Here is a 16,604-nt window from a genome sequence, read left to right as displayed (position 1 = left end):
TTGAGTTTCTGCAAAATGTCCTTGCAGTTCATGAATTTTGCATTACTTGTGTCCACTTTCAAAAATAGATGTGTCTGCAAGGGTTTGTTAACATCCTTCTAGATCTGAGATCATTGAAATATATTGAAGTGTTGATTACATTTGTTTCAGTGAAACTTAAAGTTTCAGTAATTTTCCCAAACTATGTTCCCACAATACTGGCTTATTACAACCTTGCTAAATACTGGCTCTAATGGCATATGACAAAGTGTAAAATTACATTGCCTCAAAATAATTAAAATAATTAATTAGAAGAAATAATTAAAATAATTAATTAGAAAAATTATGAATAAAGTTACGTAATTTCCCACACGAGTTGGCACAAGGCTTATTAGTCACAGATGTAGAGAGTTAAAACAAAGCCACATTTATCCCTAGTGTTTGTAGTAAGCACTGTATGATACGAAACAAAGCATTAATCCTAGATAGGGATCAAAGGCTATTGTGCTAAGGTTAAAAGAATTTTCCCCCACTGCTGCATAAACTCCTTTTAAAAGAACACAACTTGTTGGGTAACACTTTCAACTACAAGGCCTGTGACTGTCCACAAAAGTATGTTCTACATCCTTTCCACATACACTTCAAATACAAACATTAGATACTACACAATAATATCTAAAATTTCTGGCTGAAGCATGGAGGCTATGAAATGCTGCTTCCTTAAAAGCATAATTGGATTTTATATCTAGTGGTTATCTGGGGAGAGCAGAAGACTACTGAAGGAACTTAAGGGAGCAGAATCACAGAATATTCTGACTTGGCAGAGACCCACCACAATCATAAAGTTCAGTTCCTGGGCCTGCACAGGACACTACAAAAATCACACAATGCGCCTGAGAGCATTGTCCAAACACTTCTTGAATCCATCAAACTTGGTGATGTGACCGCTTCCCTGGGGAGTTTGTTCCAGTGCTCAATTACCCTGTGGGTCAAAAACTTTTTCCTGATATCCAACCTAAACCTCCAATGACTTAACTTCATGGTATTTAGTCCTGTCACTGGTCACCACAGAGAAGAGATCAGTATCTACCCCTCCTCTTCCCTCACAAGGAAGTTGGAGGCTGCAATGATGAGGTCTCCCATCAGTCTCTTCCAGGCTGAACATTCCAAGTGGCCTCAGCTTCTCCTCATATGGCTTCTGCTCCAGGCCCTCATCATCCTCATGGCCTTCCTTTGCATGCTCTACAATAGCTTAATGTCTTACATTGTGGTGCCCAAAACTGTCCCCAGCACTCGACTTAAGGCTGCACAAGTGCAATGTAAATTTGCAAGTATATATGAATACAACCAAAGAGAAACACAAGAGTGCTGCTATTCTGCAAAAGTTTACGACATCCTGTTTTGCCACAGCTCTTCCTTAAAACGGAAAAGTTTGGAAAAGGAAACGGAAGCATCCCTCTCCCAGGAGGGAGTGTCCTGGGCCCGCTCCGCCGCACCCCACGCGCTAAGGCGGCTCCCGGCGTGCCGCGCGCGAATGCGGCCATGTTGCTGGGCAATGTTCCACAGCAGCACGCAGCGCCGGCACTGGACCTTCCATGGCGAGGAGGAACTGGCGCGGCGCCGCGCTGAGGGGAACCGCCGGGCCCGGGCCAGGGCGGCGGCCAGCGGGAAGGTGCGCAGGGACGCAGGAGTTGCGGGCGCGGGGCGGCAGGGTGAGACTGCGGCGGACTCAGGTGCGGCTTTGTTTCTCCCAAGGTGCCGCAGGGCGACCCGGTGCTGCTGGAGCCGCACGAGGAGCTGGCGCTATGCAAGTACTACGAGAAGAGGCTGCTGGACTTCTGCGCCGCATTCAAGCCCGCGATGCCGCGGTCCGTTGTGGTAAGCGAGGCGAGGAGGAGCCGCCGCCTCGGCCCTCCTTATTCCATCGCTTGCTGCCTGTTTGGCTTGTTCTTGAGGGCGCGGATATTTTTAAATCTCTCTATCTCTTTTCTCTTTTCTAGCACTACAGTATGTGGCCGCTTTTTGGTTGTTTTTGGTTTTTTTTTTTTTGTTTGTTTGTTTTTTTTTTTGTTTTTTTTTGTTTTTTTCCCCTTGTTTCGTTTTCTGACACGTGTAGCCATTTCAGAATCTGATGTTTTTCAACGTGATCTTTTGCTTGTGGCTCTTAAACTTGCTTGGGTAACTGAATTGTTTTATTTCCCCTTAGCGAAGAGTAGAAACAAAATAGTCGTAGATGGTTGCTGGTAATGTTTGATGATACAATGAAACAATCTCCCAGTCGCTAAAGTAGACGATCCGAAATTTGGGTTGTCATTCAGATGTTTCTCCAGCATTACTGCTTCTCTGACCACAAAATAAGCTGGATTGTGTACTGGCAAAATATTATCCTACAAAGGAAAAGCAAAATTACCTTGAACTTATGTGTCTTGAATGCAAAAGAGTGTCTTTCACAAGGGAGAAGTGGGGATGTAGAGCTGAAGAATTGAGTGAAATTGTTTCTCTCTCACTAAGACATTAAGATGTATGATTTACATTGTCCCCTGTTAGTCCTCCCTTTTCCACGCAGGTGTGGTGAAGAGTACCATGCTTGAGGGTGCCTTTGAAAGATGGCAGTCACTCCCATGACTTGTTCTGTGAAGCCAGACTGATGTTTAAGAAGTAGCTCCTGCAGAGTTTCATTTTGGAAAGCATCAACTTTCATGCTGATAAACATGCTGCAAAATTTACTGATGTAAAAAATCAAATGGTTTAAATTGCTTGCAGCTTTCTGGATGATTTTTTCAGCCTTTGATTTTTAAATTTCATTATAATACCCAGTTCTTTTCATAAAGATACTGTTGGCTTTTTAAGCATTGTCTTCTATAACATGTCTAAAAACAAAGACAATTATTTTGTATTACAGTTGTAATGTAAGGTTCTTGCAGGCAAAAATAAACTTTGAAATAGTTAATGACATTTAATGGCTGTATGTGTCTTAGTGGCTCAGTGTATCCTGTGTGCCTGTAATATATATCCAAACTTTCCTGGTTTGTGGGTGTTTTTTTTTTATTTTTATGTATTTATATTTATTTTTTCTTAATCCATTTTTATTTTTTTCCCCTCCCCATTTTTTTCAATTTAGGGAACAGCTTGCATGTATTTCAAACGTTTTTACCTCAATAACTCAGTGATGGAACATCATCCTCGGATAATAATGTGAGTTATCAACACTTCTTGAGTTACTCTATCAAATGGAATATTAGAGGTATGATCTTTATATTTGTAAAGTCCTGAAAAAAAAAAAAAACAAGAAAGAAAATCTGAGAGCTTAAGTAGAAGTAAAGACAAAATATGGTGAGTTTCACTATATTTTTGCTGTATTCAGAACATATGGATGAATGGATGCTGCATATGTCAATTGTTTGCTTTTTTGGTTTTTTCCCTCCTCAAGGCTAACATGCACATTTTTGGCCTGCAAAGTAGATGAATTTAATGTATCCAGTGCACAGTTTGTTGGTAACCTTCGAGAAAGTCCTCTTGGACAGGAAAAAGTTCTTGAACAAATACTGGAATATGAACTGCTACTTATTCAGCAACTGAACTTCCATCTCATCATCCACAATCCATACAGGCCGTTTGAGGGATTTCTAATTGATATTAAGGTAATACTCTCTGATATGCTTATGCTCTTTGTAGTACAGTAATACAAGTCTGTCATGCATTATCTTGAAAAACTTTATTTCCTTTTGTGCCTGTGATTTAAAAGATCTAATTTCTATAGTGATAGACAGATACCTGAAAGATAGTTGTTTTACTTGTGGTCTTTAAGTTATTTAGGATGTTTTTGGAATAAAGATATGGTCTGCTACTTTTCAACTTTATAAAATACTGTTGAATTGTGTGTTCTGAGCTTATGAACAGGAATGACAAACAGCTGCCTTTTTTTCTAAATCATTGCTTTTTAGACTCGCTATCCAGTGCTGGAAAATCCTGAAATTTTAAGGAAAACAGCTGATGACTTCCTTAACCGAGTGGCTCTGACAGATGCATATCTGCTCTTTACTCCCTCACAGATCGCTCTCAGTGCGATATTATCTAGTGGCTCAAGAGCAGGAATTAATATGGAAAGGTAGTATTTTTTTTTCTTACATGCGTGATTTAAACAATCTGTTTGCTTCTTGTATAAAATTGTTTTGCTCTAGACATTCTTAACTACTAGAATTGTGTATTTAGTGATTACTAGCATTTTTCTGTTCTTTTTGTTTTAGAATGGCAGTGGTACTGTTAATTTTCACAAATAGGGGATGAAAGCAGTCAGTTGCTGTCTGGTTTTTATATTCCTTTGGAAGAAGTTAAAAAAACCTGATGACTTTGCCTTAATTAGATTAGCATAGGATTTTCAGACTCAGTTTGAGGGTTACACAGGGAAGAAAGTGGAAATATGGTTGAAACTGAGAGTCAACTGAAATTACACTGAACTGATAGCTAATGGGCATGCTGTAACATGCTGTGTTTGGCTGCTACAACTGTTCAGTTTCCATGGATATGCACCAGGGGTCATGTGTTGCTTTAAATCAATCTTTTCTTGCCCTTTTGTGTCCTTGCCACTGGTGTTTGCAGAGGTACTGTCAAACACTTAGATACTTTTGCTGAAATGTGTAGTTTGTTTTGTTTAGTTCTCTTACAGACAAAACAAGCTTTTCTTCAGATGAACAGCTGAAGTGGTTGCAGTAAGGAGATGTACCTGGCATGTTTTAATATCATGCCACTACCTGTGAGCATTTTGCATCTGGTGTGTAACACCTGTTCTAAATCCAAAACGTTCTTTTAAAATAAAATCTTCCATCTAAATGTATCTCAAATGTCTCTAGTTCTAAAATAAGGAGTGTTGGGAGTATTCCTTACAGGATTCACTGTCTTCTGAGAATTGTGTAAAAACATTCAGGTGCTTACTTTGACTTGAAACTTGATCTCATTCTTAGATCTATGTTCTGTACTGCTCATGCCAAAATTCAGAAAACTGTGCTTGCAAAAAGAACGAAAATAATTCGTAGATAATGTGTGATTCAAGGTGTCTGAACTTTGTTGGCACATTCAGGAAGAATTCAAGTCTTTGTTATCTGTCTGCACCATACACTTATTATAACCTTGTCATTTACTGTTTGATGTGAGTTTTTGCTGCCAGACATGAGAGAAGCTGATGGTCTGGTCAGGTGCAGCTCTAGAGGTGGTACAGAACACATGGGAATTGGAAAACCTGTTGCTCTCATGGGGGAAGGGATAGAACTCCTTCGTTGTTGTGGGTGTTGGTGAGGACGATTGCTCATGTCTGTTTTATCCAGGCAGTCTGCATTAGTGTGCTTACTAAAGAGAAGTTTGATCTCATTGGAAAGAGGAAAGGACCTATAGGCTTATGCAAGACAACATTTATTAATAGCTTTCAGCTGCCAAAAGAAGCAGGCCTGTCTTGCATGCTCTGCTATTGCTCAGTCTGAAAACCACTGTAGTGGTTGCTTGTCCTGTGGGCATTTTGTACAATAGCATGATATTGTCATAAAGTCATAAACTTCATTTGACTTAGCTCTCTGAGGCTTAGAAATACTTAATTTGGTAGTACTATTTCTTCATGACTGGTGGAATATTTTTGTTACCTTCTTAGTGACAGATTAGCTTTTTTATCACTTTATAGTGCTTAAGTAAACAAAGCGTTCTTACTTATCTAATTATAAAGCTCTGGGAGATGTTAATTAAAAATAATACACTTTTTACTAACTTACTAATGATTGCCATAAATTATTATGACACTTTAAAAATTTTTTCTTCAAATATCTCTTTGCAGCTATTTATCAGAAAGTCTTATGCTGAAAGAGGACAGATCAACCTTATCCAGATTACTAGATGAAATGAAATGTAAGTAAACATTGGAAAATTATATTAAAGAATATCTCAAAATGGGGAAAAGCCATCTTTTTCCAAATTACAAAAGCTTTAGATAGAAGGGTCTGCTTCAAATGGTTCTCTTCACCTTAAGGCATGCATAAGTAAACTGCAGACAGTAGAATGAACTACCCAGCATGTGGATGGAAGAGGAAAAACGACAAAATGACAAAATGAACAAATAAATTAAACAAATTAATACGAACAAATTAAATAAATTAACAGGCAGAGGACCTGCCTGATGCATTCAGAACATAAGTGCTAGAGTCAGTTTAGTGCTAGCAGCTGATCCAGAAGTGGGAAATCTATTTTGAGAACTAGATAATGGTATCTGTAGGACAGAACTAAATTGCTTTTTAAGTCATTGTATCTTAAACATTACAGCTTCAGGCAAAGCCTGCATGTAATAACTACTACTACCAGATAAAGGACTAATGTGATGTGCCAGTATTTATACTGCGCATCTGTTTTGCAGCTATAAGATGTTTCAGAAGATGCTTAGTTTCACTAGTGTGAGAAATATCTTTGTGTGTGTGTGTGTATTTTACAAATATTAAGAATGCTACCATGGTAAAAGGAAGTGTAGTACACTGATTATTACCTTTTTGTATTTAAATGAAAAGGCTGTTATATGAAATTCCCAGTAAGCAATCAGTTACTGAATGCATTAAGCTAATGTATGCACTTCAAATGGGAGTGGTGGCAGTGAAACTAGGCTGGCTGACATGAGCAGTGAATGCACCATACAAGTAACCAGGGTCTACAAATTCAATTTACCTTTAATTTATAAAATTTAAGATGTCCTTTACTTTCTGGTCTTCTAACAAATCAGGTCTTCAAACTTCCATTGCTGAGATGGAAGGGAATGCTGGGATCACTTACTATTCACTTCAGTTTTTGTGGATGGTAGCTTTAGCCCAAAGGTAGCTCTTCTGTAAACATAAGATGGTTGGAAGGAAATTTTTCAAACATTTGTTAATTACTTCTACAGAGTACTGGTGGTAGAGAAAAAAAAACTTGTAAATTTAATTTGCATTATTAGAAAGACTGGAACTGGTAGTTTTTAAGACAGCAGGTACAGTGTTGATTGCAAAAAATACCTGTATATTTTGAAGCTTGTTAGCAGAGTAATGTGAACTCTGCCTTAAGGAAATCCAGAGTCAGTGATGCTGGATACTTTCAGTGTAGTTACAATGAGGAAAGGAAGGATGACCTGTTGGCTCAAGCATGACTATGACATAAGCAATACTTAGCCACACTGGAGACTGAATAGGGTCGTGTGATTCACAAGTGTGGTGGGTTGGCCCCAGCTTGATGCCAGGTGACCACCAAAGTTGCCAAGTGACCACCAAAGACCCTATCACTGACCTCCCTAGCTGGGCAGGGGAAAGAAAAATAATAGCAAGTTCATGATAAGAGCAGGGAGAGAGGTCACCTACAGTTACTATCATGGGCAAAACAGACACAACTTGCTGAAATTAATTAATCACCAATCAAATCAGAGTAGGGTAATGAGAAGTGAAAACCAAATCTTAAAAAGACCTTTCCCTCACCCCTCCCTTCTTCCTGGATTTAATTTCACTCATGAATTCTCTTCCTCCAGTGCAGGGGGGAGTCAGTGTATCATGTTTCTGTTGCTCCTTCCTCCTCACATTCTTCCCCCATTGCAGTGTGGAGTCCCTCCCACAGAGACAGTTATCTACAAATTTTTACAACATGAGTCCTTCCCACATGCTACAGTTCTTCATTAACTGCTCTAATGTGGGTCCATTACATGGGATGCAGCCCTTCAGAAATAGGCTGCTTCAGTGCCAGTCTCCCATGGGGTCACAAGTCTTTCCAGCAAACATTCTGTAGTGTAGGTTTCTCTTCCCTACATGGTATGGTACATAGCATGGTATTCCCAAGTGGTCACAGCCTCCTTCAGGCACACCTACCTGCTCCAGTGTCACCTCATCTACAGGCTGCAGGTGCAGCTGCATGCTCCACACTCCTGCTGACCTCCATGAGGGGACACAGCTTCTTCACCATGGTCTGCACCAGGGGACTCTGTTTCTGTGCCTGGAGCACTTCCTTCCGCATGGGTCTCCCTGACCCTGGTAGATGTAGGGTGTAGATGTTCTCATATTCTCATTCCTCTTTGCTGCAGCCATTAGTGTTGCATCAGTTTTTGGATTTTGCCCTTTAAATGTGTTATCACAGATGTACATCCACTGTCACTTAATAGGCTTGGCCTTGGCCAGTGCTGGATACATCTTGGAACCATCTGGCATTGCCTCTGTTGTGCATGAGGGGGAGTCTCTAGCAGCGTCTCACAGAAGCCACTCCTATAGGCCCCCCATTACCAACATCTTGCCATGCAGACCCAACACAAGAAGGCAGACCAGAAATTATCTGTGTGCTTACAGCTGTGTTGTTGCCATTTTAGGCATGAAAAATCTCATTAAAAAATATGAACTGCCGAGGCCTGAAGAGGTTGCTGCTCTAAAACAGAAATTAGAGAAGTGTCACAGCTTGGACCTCTCATTTAATACAAACCCGTAAGTATATCTTGGATGTGTTAAACTTTGGCCTTTTTTATTGGCATATGAACATTAATATTTTCTTACCTGTGTGAGTGATGGAAAATGAAAACCCCTAAATGTGCACACAGTGTTTGCCTGCTTGCTGTATCTACTGGAAGCTGAGGTCAAAGACTCAAAGTAGTGCTTTCAGTAATACATAAACAGGTTCTTTTGTGCAGATCTGCATGGCAAGCTGATTATTTTGTAAAACAAAACTGGAATACTGGGTGGCTTCTAAGGTGTGACCACTTGATGTTGTAAGTGATGAGAACTAAGGGCTTTAAAATCAGGCGATTAAAACAAGAATGCTGTAAAGGCTTAATGTTTTCTTAAGAATTATGTGGATGGCAAAGGACTGCACCCTGAACTTCCAGCAAACTGCATGCTGAGGCTTTGGTTTTTTTTTTTAATGAAACAGGTATGTCCATATTGTAATCCTGGGGTCAAATAATGAGTCTTAACTTATAAAAATACCTATGCATTTCACTTTTCTTCCGGTTTAGGAAGAAGAGGAAAGGTTATGAAGATGATGAATATGTGACAAAGAAATGTAAAATGGATGAGGTTAGTAAACCTATTGTACAAGTTTTTCCTGGTTTTTTTCACCCTTAATGCCAAGACAAAAGTGACACAGCTACTGAGATAAATTTATGCATCTGTATTATAATTTTATTTGTTATTCAGACTGAACATTTTTCAACTTTTCACTTTAAATGAGCCAGATTTCATACCTGACTGCACTTGAAATGTTCTTGAACATTCCTGGTCTTTTGTGGAAAGGGGAGTGAACACGCAGACCATGCTTCCTGCTGTTTATTGTGCTTTGGAAGTTTTTATTTACTTATTTGGTTTCTTGCTCAAAGCAGTATAGAGTGTTGGACTAAATTTATGTCAGACAATTTGTTAACAAGGCTGCGTGAATTACAGATCGGTTGCTAGTACTTTGCGTTATAAGACCAAGTATAACTAAGGTGGAGATAAACTGGCAAGAGTGACTCAACAAATACAAACAGTGTTAAGGTTGTCCTTCACATCTGAGATGAACACCTTCCAGAGCTTTTGTTTGGACAATGGGTAGGAGAGAGTCCATGCTGGCAGTGGTGTAGAACCCTTTTTAATTGGACTCATTTTGATACTAAAGATGCTGGATACTGATAGTCTAAGACACACTAAGTATGGCATTTAGAAAAACATGCTAACATCTAAAGAGGGTCACCTACCAAAATGTGAAGATAAAAGACAAGATTTGTGTCTTGCTATTAGAGATTATCATAGTAGGTTGATGCTATAGTGTCAAATGAGACTCTAAAACATTATTAAGACAAGATTATAATAAAATTGGCATTGAAGGTATATGATAACAATATGCAGGACCTTGAACTTATTTTATAATTTTATTGCTGCAAAAATTTTTAATAAGTTTTCATTCCAAATGCCAGTCTTCAAAAGTATATGAAAACTGGCAACTCCATAAAACAGGCACTTGGAAAAGTGTTCACTTTATGACAGAATGACTTAGAACTAACAGCTCCATATGAGCTTTGGAGGTTTCACTTGTTCCCTGTCCCAGTTTAATTTGTATTAGTTACTCTGCTATGGTCTGAGGCAGTCTTGATTTTGGATCTTGTTTTTAATTTATATCTCTAATTATTTCTTAAAGGAGTAACCTGATAGGATATTCACATAGCCTACAGCACTTTACGATCAACTTTTTTACAGTTCCAAAGGTCCTGAAACTCACGGTTTTTCATTAGTGATGTATCTGAACTGGGTTTCTACTTGTGTATTTTTTGCTGAGTAATAACCACATGAAAGAGCAGATCTCAGCTGGCCAGGACATCAAGCAGAAAGTGTGCTTAACTTTTTGAAAGCTTACAGTGTGTGCAAACTGCTCATATCTTAACAATGGCTTCATTAATCTGTAGTTAGCTGATATTAGACTGTAATCTACAAAGCCATGAAAAGCACAGGACATCAGTAGAAGGTGCAATATGAGCTATTTTGGAAATCTCTACATAGTTATCCAACATAAAGCTCATGCTTCTTTATCTCCGGTGCTGAAAAGAGTGTCAACATGACTCTGTGTCCATGACTGTAAGCATAGGTATGGGTAACTAGCTTTAAGGTTAAAGGCCTGAATTGCCCCAAGTTAAAATATTTTTTTAGTTTTCTGTTCATGGAATTTCTCTGTAAGTTCTTAAATCCAGCCCCTAAGCACCACACCACCACCCACAAATGTCACTCAAGGTGCTGTGTTTTTTCCTTCTATTAGGAAGAGTGGACTGATGATGATCTTGTGGATTCAGCATTACTTTGAAGGAAGATGGACTCCTACCACCCTCTGGTGTCAGGTGTGACTGCCTGCCACAGGTTCCTTATTATATGTCATAAGGTCTTTGTGCTGTTAGTTCTTACCTTGGCAGTAAAGCTTTTTACTTTCCTAAAAGAAAAAGTTGTGGTTCAATTAAACCCTCATCCATTACAGGTCCAACACTAGCAAGATTTGCTTCAAGAAATCTGACCCTTGGTTTTGGTTCAGAAACAGTTTGATGCGGCTGCAGTGTAGTGTTACGAGCACCAGCTGATTTATTTCCTTTTCATATACCCAGTTAGAGTTCTACAATAGAAACACGTACATGCAGCTTTGGGTGTTCCCCAGTTTGATTGTCTTTGCTGCATTTTGTGTTTAACAGGTAAATTAGGTAGGCAGCTCTGTCTTCCAGTTTGTATTTTTACCATGTTATATTGCCTGTACCAAAGCAACCAAATCTACAAAAGAATCCCTTTTACACACTCTGTTAAAGTTTTAAGAAGGACACACTGAAAGGCAAATTACTTACTTGCCTGAGATGCAGTTTAACATAGACTTGGCATGGTTATGGAACAATCTAAGAAAAGACTTCTATAGTAACAAGGTGTTGCAAACACATGTATTGTCACTATGGAGGAGCATCACATGTGTCTGCCAGTGCCATACATACGATATTTGGGAGCTTTCACCTTCAAGAAGCTGTTCCAGCTGGAGACCAGGGCAACACAGCAAGAGCCACTTTAGTATTACAGGAAAGGTGCAAAAGCAATTTTTATTTTTGATTTTATGTGACAGTGATTTGGCAGTTCTGACAGATAGGAAAAACACTCTAGGTGTTGTAAAGATTTGCAACAGTGTTTGTATGTTAAAATTCTTCATGTGGTTATCTCACTAGACTTGTCAGTGAATTCTTTTATTCCCTATTATTATATCACTGCCTAGAACATAACACACAGTGATGATGAAATACCCTTTAAATCAACAGCACATTCTACTTCTCAATTTTTTTTAACAGTTTGTGGCACTGCAGTGGGCAGGAACACTGGACAAGGTTGCTCCAAGCCTCGTCCAACGTCACCTTCAACACTTCTGGGGAGTGGGGCATCCCTGGCTTCTCTGGCACTCTGCCAGTGCATCAGCCCACTCACAGGGAAGCATTTCTTTTTATTAAATCTCAACCTATGTTTTAACATATTTTCTCACCCAAAGATGTACAAATTAAGGCATTAGGACAAGGTAATTCTGTCTGAGGACTCATGCTCAAAAAGTGACACAGTGTAAATGCTGCAAAGTATGCCACCAGTGCCAACACTAAAAAATTTCCACAGCAGCCATGAAGCCAGTTTTCATAGAGTTAGAAATATGCAGCTTGATTTATTTTAAAAACTTACTTTTCACTTATAAAAATATTTTTGCTAGACTTACAGTACAAAAAAGACCAAACAATACCTGTTTTATAAAATGGTTTAATGAATGCATGCATGTCTGATATAATGATCAATAAATTTAGTGAATTCAAATTATTTACTGTTGTAAACATTTTACAAAAGCATTGTGATTTATCTGGATATACAGTTCTTGATGGAAGAACTATTCAGACTGAATCAGTGGCACATCAAAAAAATAAAGCTGACAAGACCCATTCTGCATGTTCTCTTTTAACATCATTCCAGTAAGAGAAACAGCATGGTATAAAAACACTTACAGTAAAGGTTGTTCCTACCATAACATCAAATTCTGGAAACTAAATACAAGTTAAAAGTGGTTGAAACAGTCAAAAGTCATAATTATTGTAACCAGTCAGAAATTACTGTAAGAAATGTTATCCGGTTATTTATAGTTGGTTGTCAGAACAATGCCTTTCTTCTCATGTCAGTTGATAATTCTTTTCCAATCAGACAGCAAAAACTTTGGCAATCAGAGGTGCTGAAAATTTCAAAGTCCTAGACACAGTCACAGCATTTTCTCTGCAGAAGGTTAACTGTACACCAAGGCTCAGAGGTTGTGAAATTTCATTGTTTCCAAGTGGAAAAAAAAAGTGCAAATGTCCTGCACAGATAGCTTAAAAAAAAAGCTGCTGGTACAATCATTCACCAACAGGATCTTTGTTTTCTTTTTGCATAGTTCACACATCAGTGGGAATGTGACAGGGTGTGCTATTTTTGGCAAGAGCAAGAAGGAAGTGATACTGGTGAGAGTTGCCATGTTGGGCGTGCTGGATCCATGCAGAATTCAGGTAGAGAGCTGCTACCTGATGTTGTTAGACACCGAATACTGATTTTGTTTTTGTTGTAGCAGTTCAGTAATGGCCAAAAGCTTCTTAAGAACATGCTGTAAAAGAGTGAGTCAGTAAAACTACATGTTAGCTACTGAAGACAGAAAAGGCCTGCCTGAGCAGCATTTTCAGCATCAGCCTATCTGATCTGCAACTTGAAGTTTAAATGCATTACTAAAAAGAGAAAATGTCTGATTCCGTAGCCAATAAGGGTAGTCTTAAAATGATGTTATGGACTTTGCCTGTCCTCTCATGGATGTTCTTGCTTCTTTGTGGTTAACAGGAAGGCAGAAGAAGTGTACAGCTAACACAACACACTATTAAAATTTGCCAGCAGTTTTCCAAGCATACAAGTGTACTGGCAAACTAGTAAGCAGAAATGAGGTATTAATAGAAAGCTAAAGAAAGTGAATTTGGTTCTCAACTGAAAAAAAATCCAGATCTGAAAACTAAGACTGAGAGAGTTTGTCAGGAGACAGTAATTTTGTGGGTTTAAGGCTTCCTCCGGAAACTTAAAAAAACACCCAAAGCTAGTTGGTTTTGTTGCATGGAGGAACAAAACTATGGATTAAGTACTTCCTTCACAGCTAATAACCCCGTGGTGAAATACAACATCATACTGCTAACCAAAATACCACAAAAGAATCCATCAGTACTGAGGAGTAATTCAGGACTCAGCACCCACTACGTGTGATTTCTGTTAACTCACCTGCATCACCCCTCGTTCGTTGCTGAGCGTCCGGAGCTCATCTGAGTGTGCCACACAGATCTCATGCAAAGCTGCCAGGTCACGGGAGAGGTCAGTTCGAGAGTGCTCTGCAGTGTCTGGAAGCTCAGGAACATTCTTCAACAAAGTAGAAGACAGCAGATTTAGGGTGCCAAGTCCAACTCTGGTCTTTCCAGCTAAACCTCCAGTCCACCTTTCTATTATTAATTATCTGTTTACCTTCTTCTCTTCACAGGCATGTGTTTTGTGAGGATACTGCAATTTGTAGTGCTAGGAGGATTCTTACTACAAGATCTGGAGCTCTACCTTCGAGCTCACCAGAAACCTACAGCATTTTGAGACTCAAACCCTCTAAATGAAGGGAAAATCCGTCCATTAGGAGCTTTTTAAAATCTAAATGAGAGAAAAGCAACAAAATTCAGCAAAATCTGCTGTTACCTATTAAGTAATTCATTAAACTGATGATAAACCAATAATGCTGCAATTAATACAGCAGAATAATCCAACAGATATTTTCAAACCAACAGTTATCAGAGACCTCATGTAAAATCTGTCATTTAAAGAAAACTGATGTTTCATAATATGGAGAAGTTGTGATTTTATCAGAAAAGGATGACATCTGGAACCTACCCACATGCCACACTTTTTTTTAAAGTGTTCTGAGATACCTTCTAGGACACTTCTAAAGGATTAATTCAGGATGCTTAGCATATTTTTTAAATCTCACTTTTTAAAATGAATTATTGCATTTAAAATACAGACATACAATACATGACCTAACTCCTGTTACAGCAATCACACCCACAAAATAGTCACATTTTGTAAGAACAGAGTGACAGCATTTCACTTTCAAACTACAATATGTAGAATGCACGCAGTGAAGCTTTTGCCAGTGCTAACTGAAATTCAACCTATTTTTTAAAGAAAAATTATTTTCAGTCTCTGATTAAAACCATGTGACAAGTTATATATAAAAATTTCTGGTTTAAAAACATGTTTGTGAAAGGTTTGCATTTTTGCCCAATATTTCTAATCTCATGGCTATAGAATCTATTTCAGGTTCTCATATTTACAGAGGCACTAAATTAATAAAATCTTACGCAGATAATTTATGGTTTTAATTCTATATGACAGACCAGCAATTTTTAAATAAGTATTAAAAAATATACTCAGATAAAAGCATTCAAAATTATGTGGCAGCTGATGCATTACTGAGCTAGTTAATAAGAAGTGTAAAAAATTTTAATTTATAATTCTGCTATGTAACTTCAGCAAATTTTTTTTTAACTACTTACCCCAAGCTCATCCAAGAACATGATCATGCGATGTTTGTTGCTCTTGATGAATGGATTTACCCCTTCCATATATGGCTCCTAATAATTTTTAAAAGTATTCATTAACAAATCATTGCCAAGATAATTGTCACATCTGAGATGAACACAGTGCATTCAGGCAAATGACACTGCAAAACGAGTATGTAAATAAAAATAATATATTTTTTTCAAGTGTATTTCTAATGTCTAGTGTGCTGGCAGTCAAAAGACTACAGAATTTGGTTTTCTTGTATTCAAAAGATAGACAACCTGTGATTCAGAATTCTTCTTACACATGCATACAGATAGAAATTTGCATCAACATGAGTGTCTCTAAATACCTGCTTGCAGTGAATAGATGCTCTGTGTTCAGAGGTATCATCAGGAACAAGTGCTTTCTTTCCTGTTTTGTCATTAACTCTTACATTCCAAGTTCTGTGTGTCAGAGAAACAGCCTTCTCACACCGGCCTGGTCATGTAATTATGCTTAAGTCAACAGATGTACTTTTAGCAACATTTCAGCCTGGAAATTGATACCAGTCACTGCTGGCATTCTCTTAGTGTTTTAATAGAAACTTCATTGAAAGCTTGGGCTTATTAGTGCAATAAGTACACTTCACTTACAGTTTTCATTATGTCTAGCAGTATGATAGTATAAACAGGACAGCTTTGAAGTGCTCTACCACAGAAAACACCAATCTATCAAGTGATAAATGCACGGTCAAAGTAAAGGAAGAGGAAGTCATAGGTTCTGCATGAGAAAATAGCAACAAATTTTTTGCATGCTTTGAACAGGAACATATGAAAGGTGTACTGGAAGCACAGTTCTCTGTAGGTTGTTCTCTGTATGTAAAATTATATTCACCTTAGCTCCAAATTCAACCAGATTTGCTAAATTCTGCACAGACTTGGCGACCAGCGTCAGTGTTCTTGCAGCAGTGGGGGAAGGAGAATCTGGCAGGAATGCACAGTAGAGAGTCACTGGCCATTAGATTTAAAATTAACAGCAGTCACATGAAAATAAATTCTTTTCCCATTCATATTTTTATTGATTTTTTAAATATAAAACAACTGCATGTGAAAGATATCATTTGGTAAAGTAAAATATATTGCTTTTGTAATGTCCAAAAGCCATCTTAATCTGATAATCTTATTTTCTGTAATAGTAGCACAGACCAAGAAGGCAAAATAAAAACATGACCTAACTAAATGTTACTAAGAGTTAGGTGAAATGATAACCATTTGCTCAAAACTTGAGTTTTGTTGAAACTTGTTAAAACATTTACCTTTGAAATTAAAAAAAAAAGAAAGTTTACATTTTTCTTATCTGCTTAAACCCACATCCCACTTAAGTAGGCACTGACAAGTTACTGGCAGCAGGAAAACAAAGTGAATGTTACATGCAATCATAGCCTGTATTTCCATGAAACTCCAGTCTGTAATGACTGCAACTATAAACACTTCACTTTAACCACTGAAGTCGGAATTTTTCCAACAAGTGATGTTACCAAGAAAATTA

General features: G+C 38.1%; 2 protein-coding genes across 5 annotated transcripts in view; one reads left to right on the top strand and one right to left on the bottom strand.

Moving 5' to 3' along the window:
- Positions 1-1,516: 1,516 nt before the first annotated feature.
- On the top strand, positions 1,517-15,282 carry CCNH (cyclin H). Of its 3 annotated transcripts, none has more exons than XM_036404012.2 (10): positions 1,517-1,651; positions 1,735-1,857; positions 3,101-3,174; positions 3,410-3,620; positions 3,924-4,087; positions 5,798-5,868; positions 8,324-8,435; positions 8,963-9,023; positions 10,732-10,810; positions 14,008-15,282. In XM_036404012.2, exons 1-9 carry the CDS (start codon positions 1,535-1,537, stop codon positions 10,774-10,776), a joined length of 978 nt encoding a protein of 325 aa, XP_036259905.1. In that variant the 5' UTR covers positions 1,517-1,534; the 3' UTR covers positions 10,777-10,810; positions 14,008-15,282. The 3 variants fall into 3 exon arrangements, with proteins under 3 accessions (XP_036259905.1, XP_036259904.1, XP_036259903.1); XM_036404011.2 differs by lacking the exon at positions 14,008-15,282 and adding an exon at positions 11,786-12,412; XM_036404010.2 differs by lacking the exon at positions 14,008-15,282 and having other exon boundaries at positions 10,732-12,412.
- The window catches only part of RASA1 (RAS p21 protein activator 1), a 46,371-nt gene continuing 41,987 nt past the window's right edge, over positions 12,221-16,604 (bottom strand). For both annotated transcript variants that reach the window (XM_036404008.2, XM_036404009.1), the window contains exons 22-25: positions 15,951-16,039; positions 15,068-15,145; positions 13,755-13,889; positions 12,221-13,101 (exon numbers count right to left, since the gene is read on the bottom strand). In XM_036404008.2, coding sequence (XP_036259901.1) covers positions 13,018-13,101; positions 13,755-13,889; positions 15,068-15,145; positions 15,951-16,039 — 386 coding nt within the window. In that variant the 3' untranslated portion in view covers positions 12,221-13,017. The remainder of the gene's footprint in view (positions 13,102-13,754; positions 13,890-15,067; positions 15,146-15,950; positions 16,040-16,604) is intronic.

This window comes from Molothrus ater, chromosome Z (assembly GCF_012460135.2).
Source record: "Molothrus ater isolate BHLD 08-10-18 breed brown headed cowbird chromosome Z, BPBGC_Mater_1.1, whole genome shotgun sequence".
In the NCBI taxonomy this organism is placed as follows: Eukaryota; Metazoa; Chordata; class Aves; order Passeriformes; family Icteridae; genus Molothrus; species Molothrus ater.
Note: the sequence above shows the minus strand (reverse complement) of the source record. Positions and strands in the feature narration are given on the sequence as shown.

Excerpts from the sequence above, each read along its gene's own strand:
- CCNH (XM_036404012.2), top strand. The coding sequence starts at position 1,535 with ATGTTCCACAGCAGCACGCAGCGCCGGCACTGGACCTTCCATGGCGAG. Across the intron at positions 3,175-3,409 it reads CATCATCCTCGGATAATAAT|GCTAACATGCACATTTTTGG; the intron begins GTGAGTTATCAA and ends TCCCTCCTCAAG. Across the intron at positions 3,621-3,923 it reads GATTTCTAATTGATATTAAG|ACTCGCTATCCAGTGCTGGA; the intron begins GTAATACTCTCT and ends ATTGCTTTTTAG.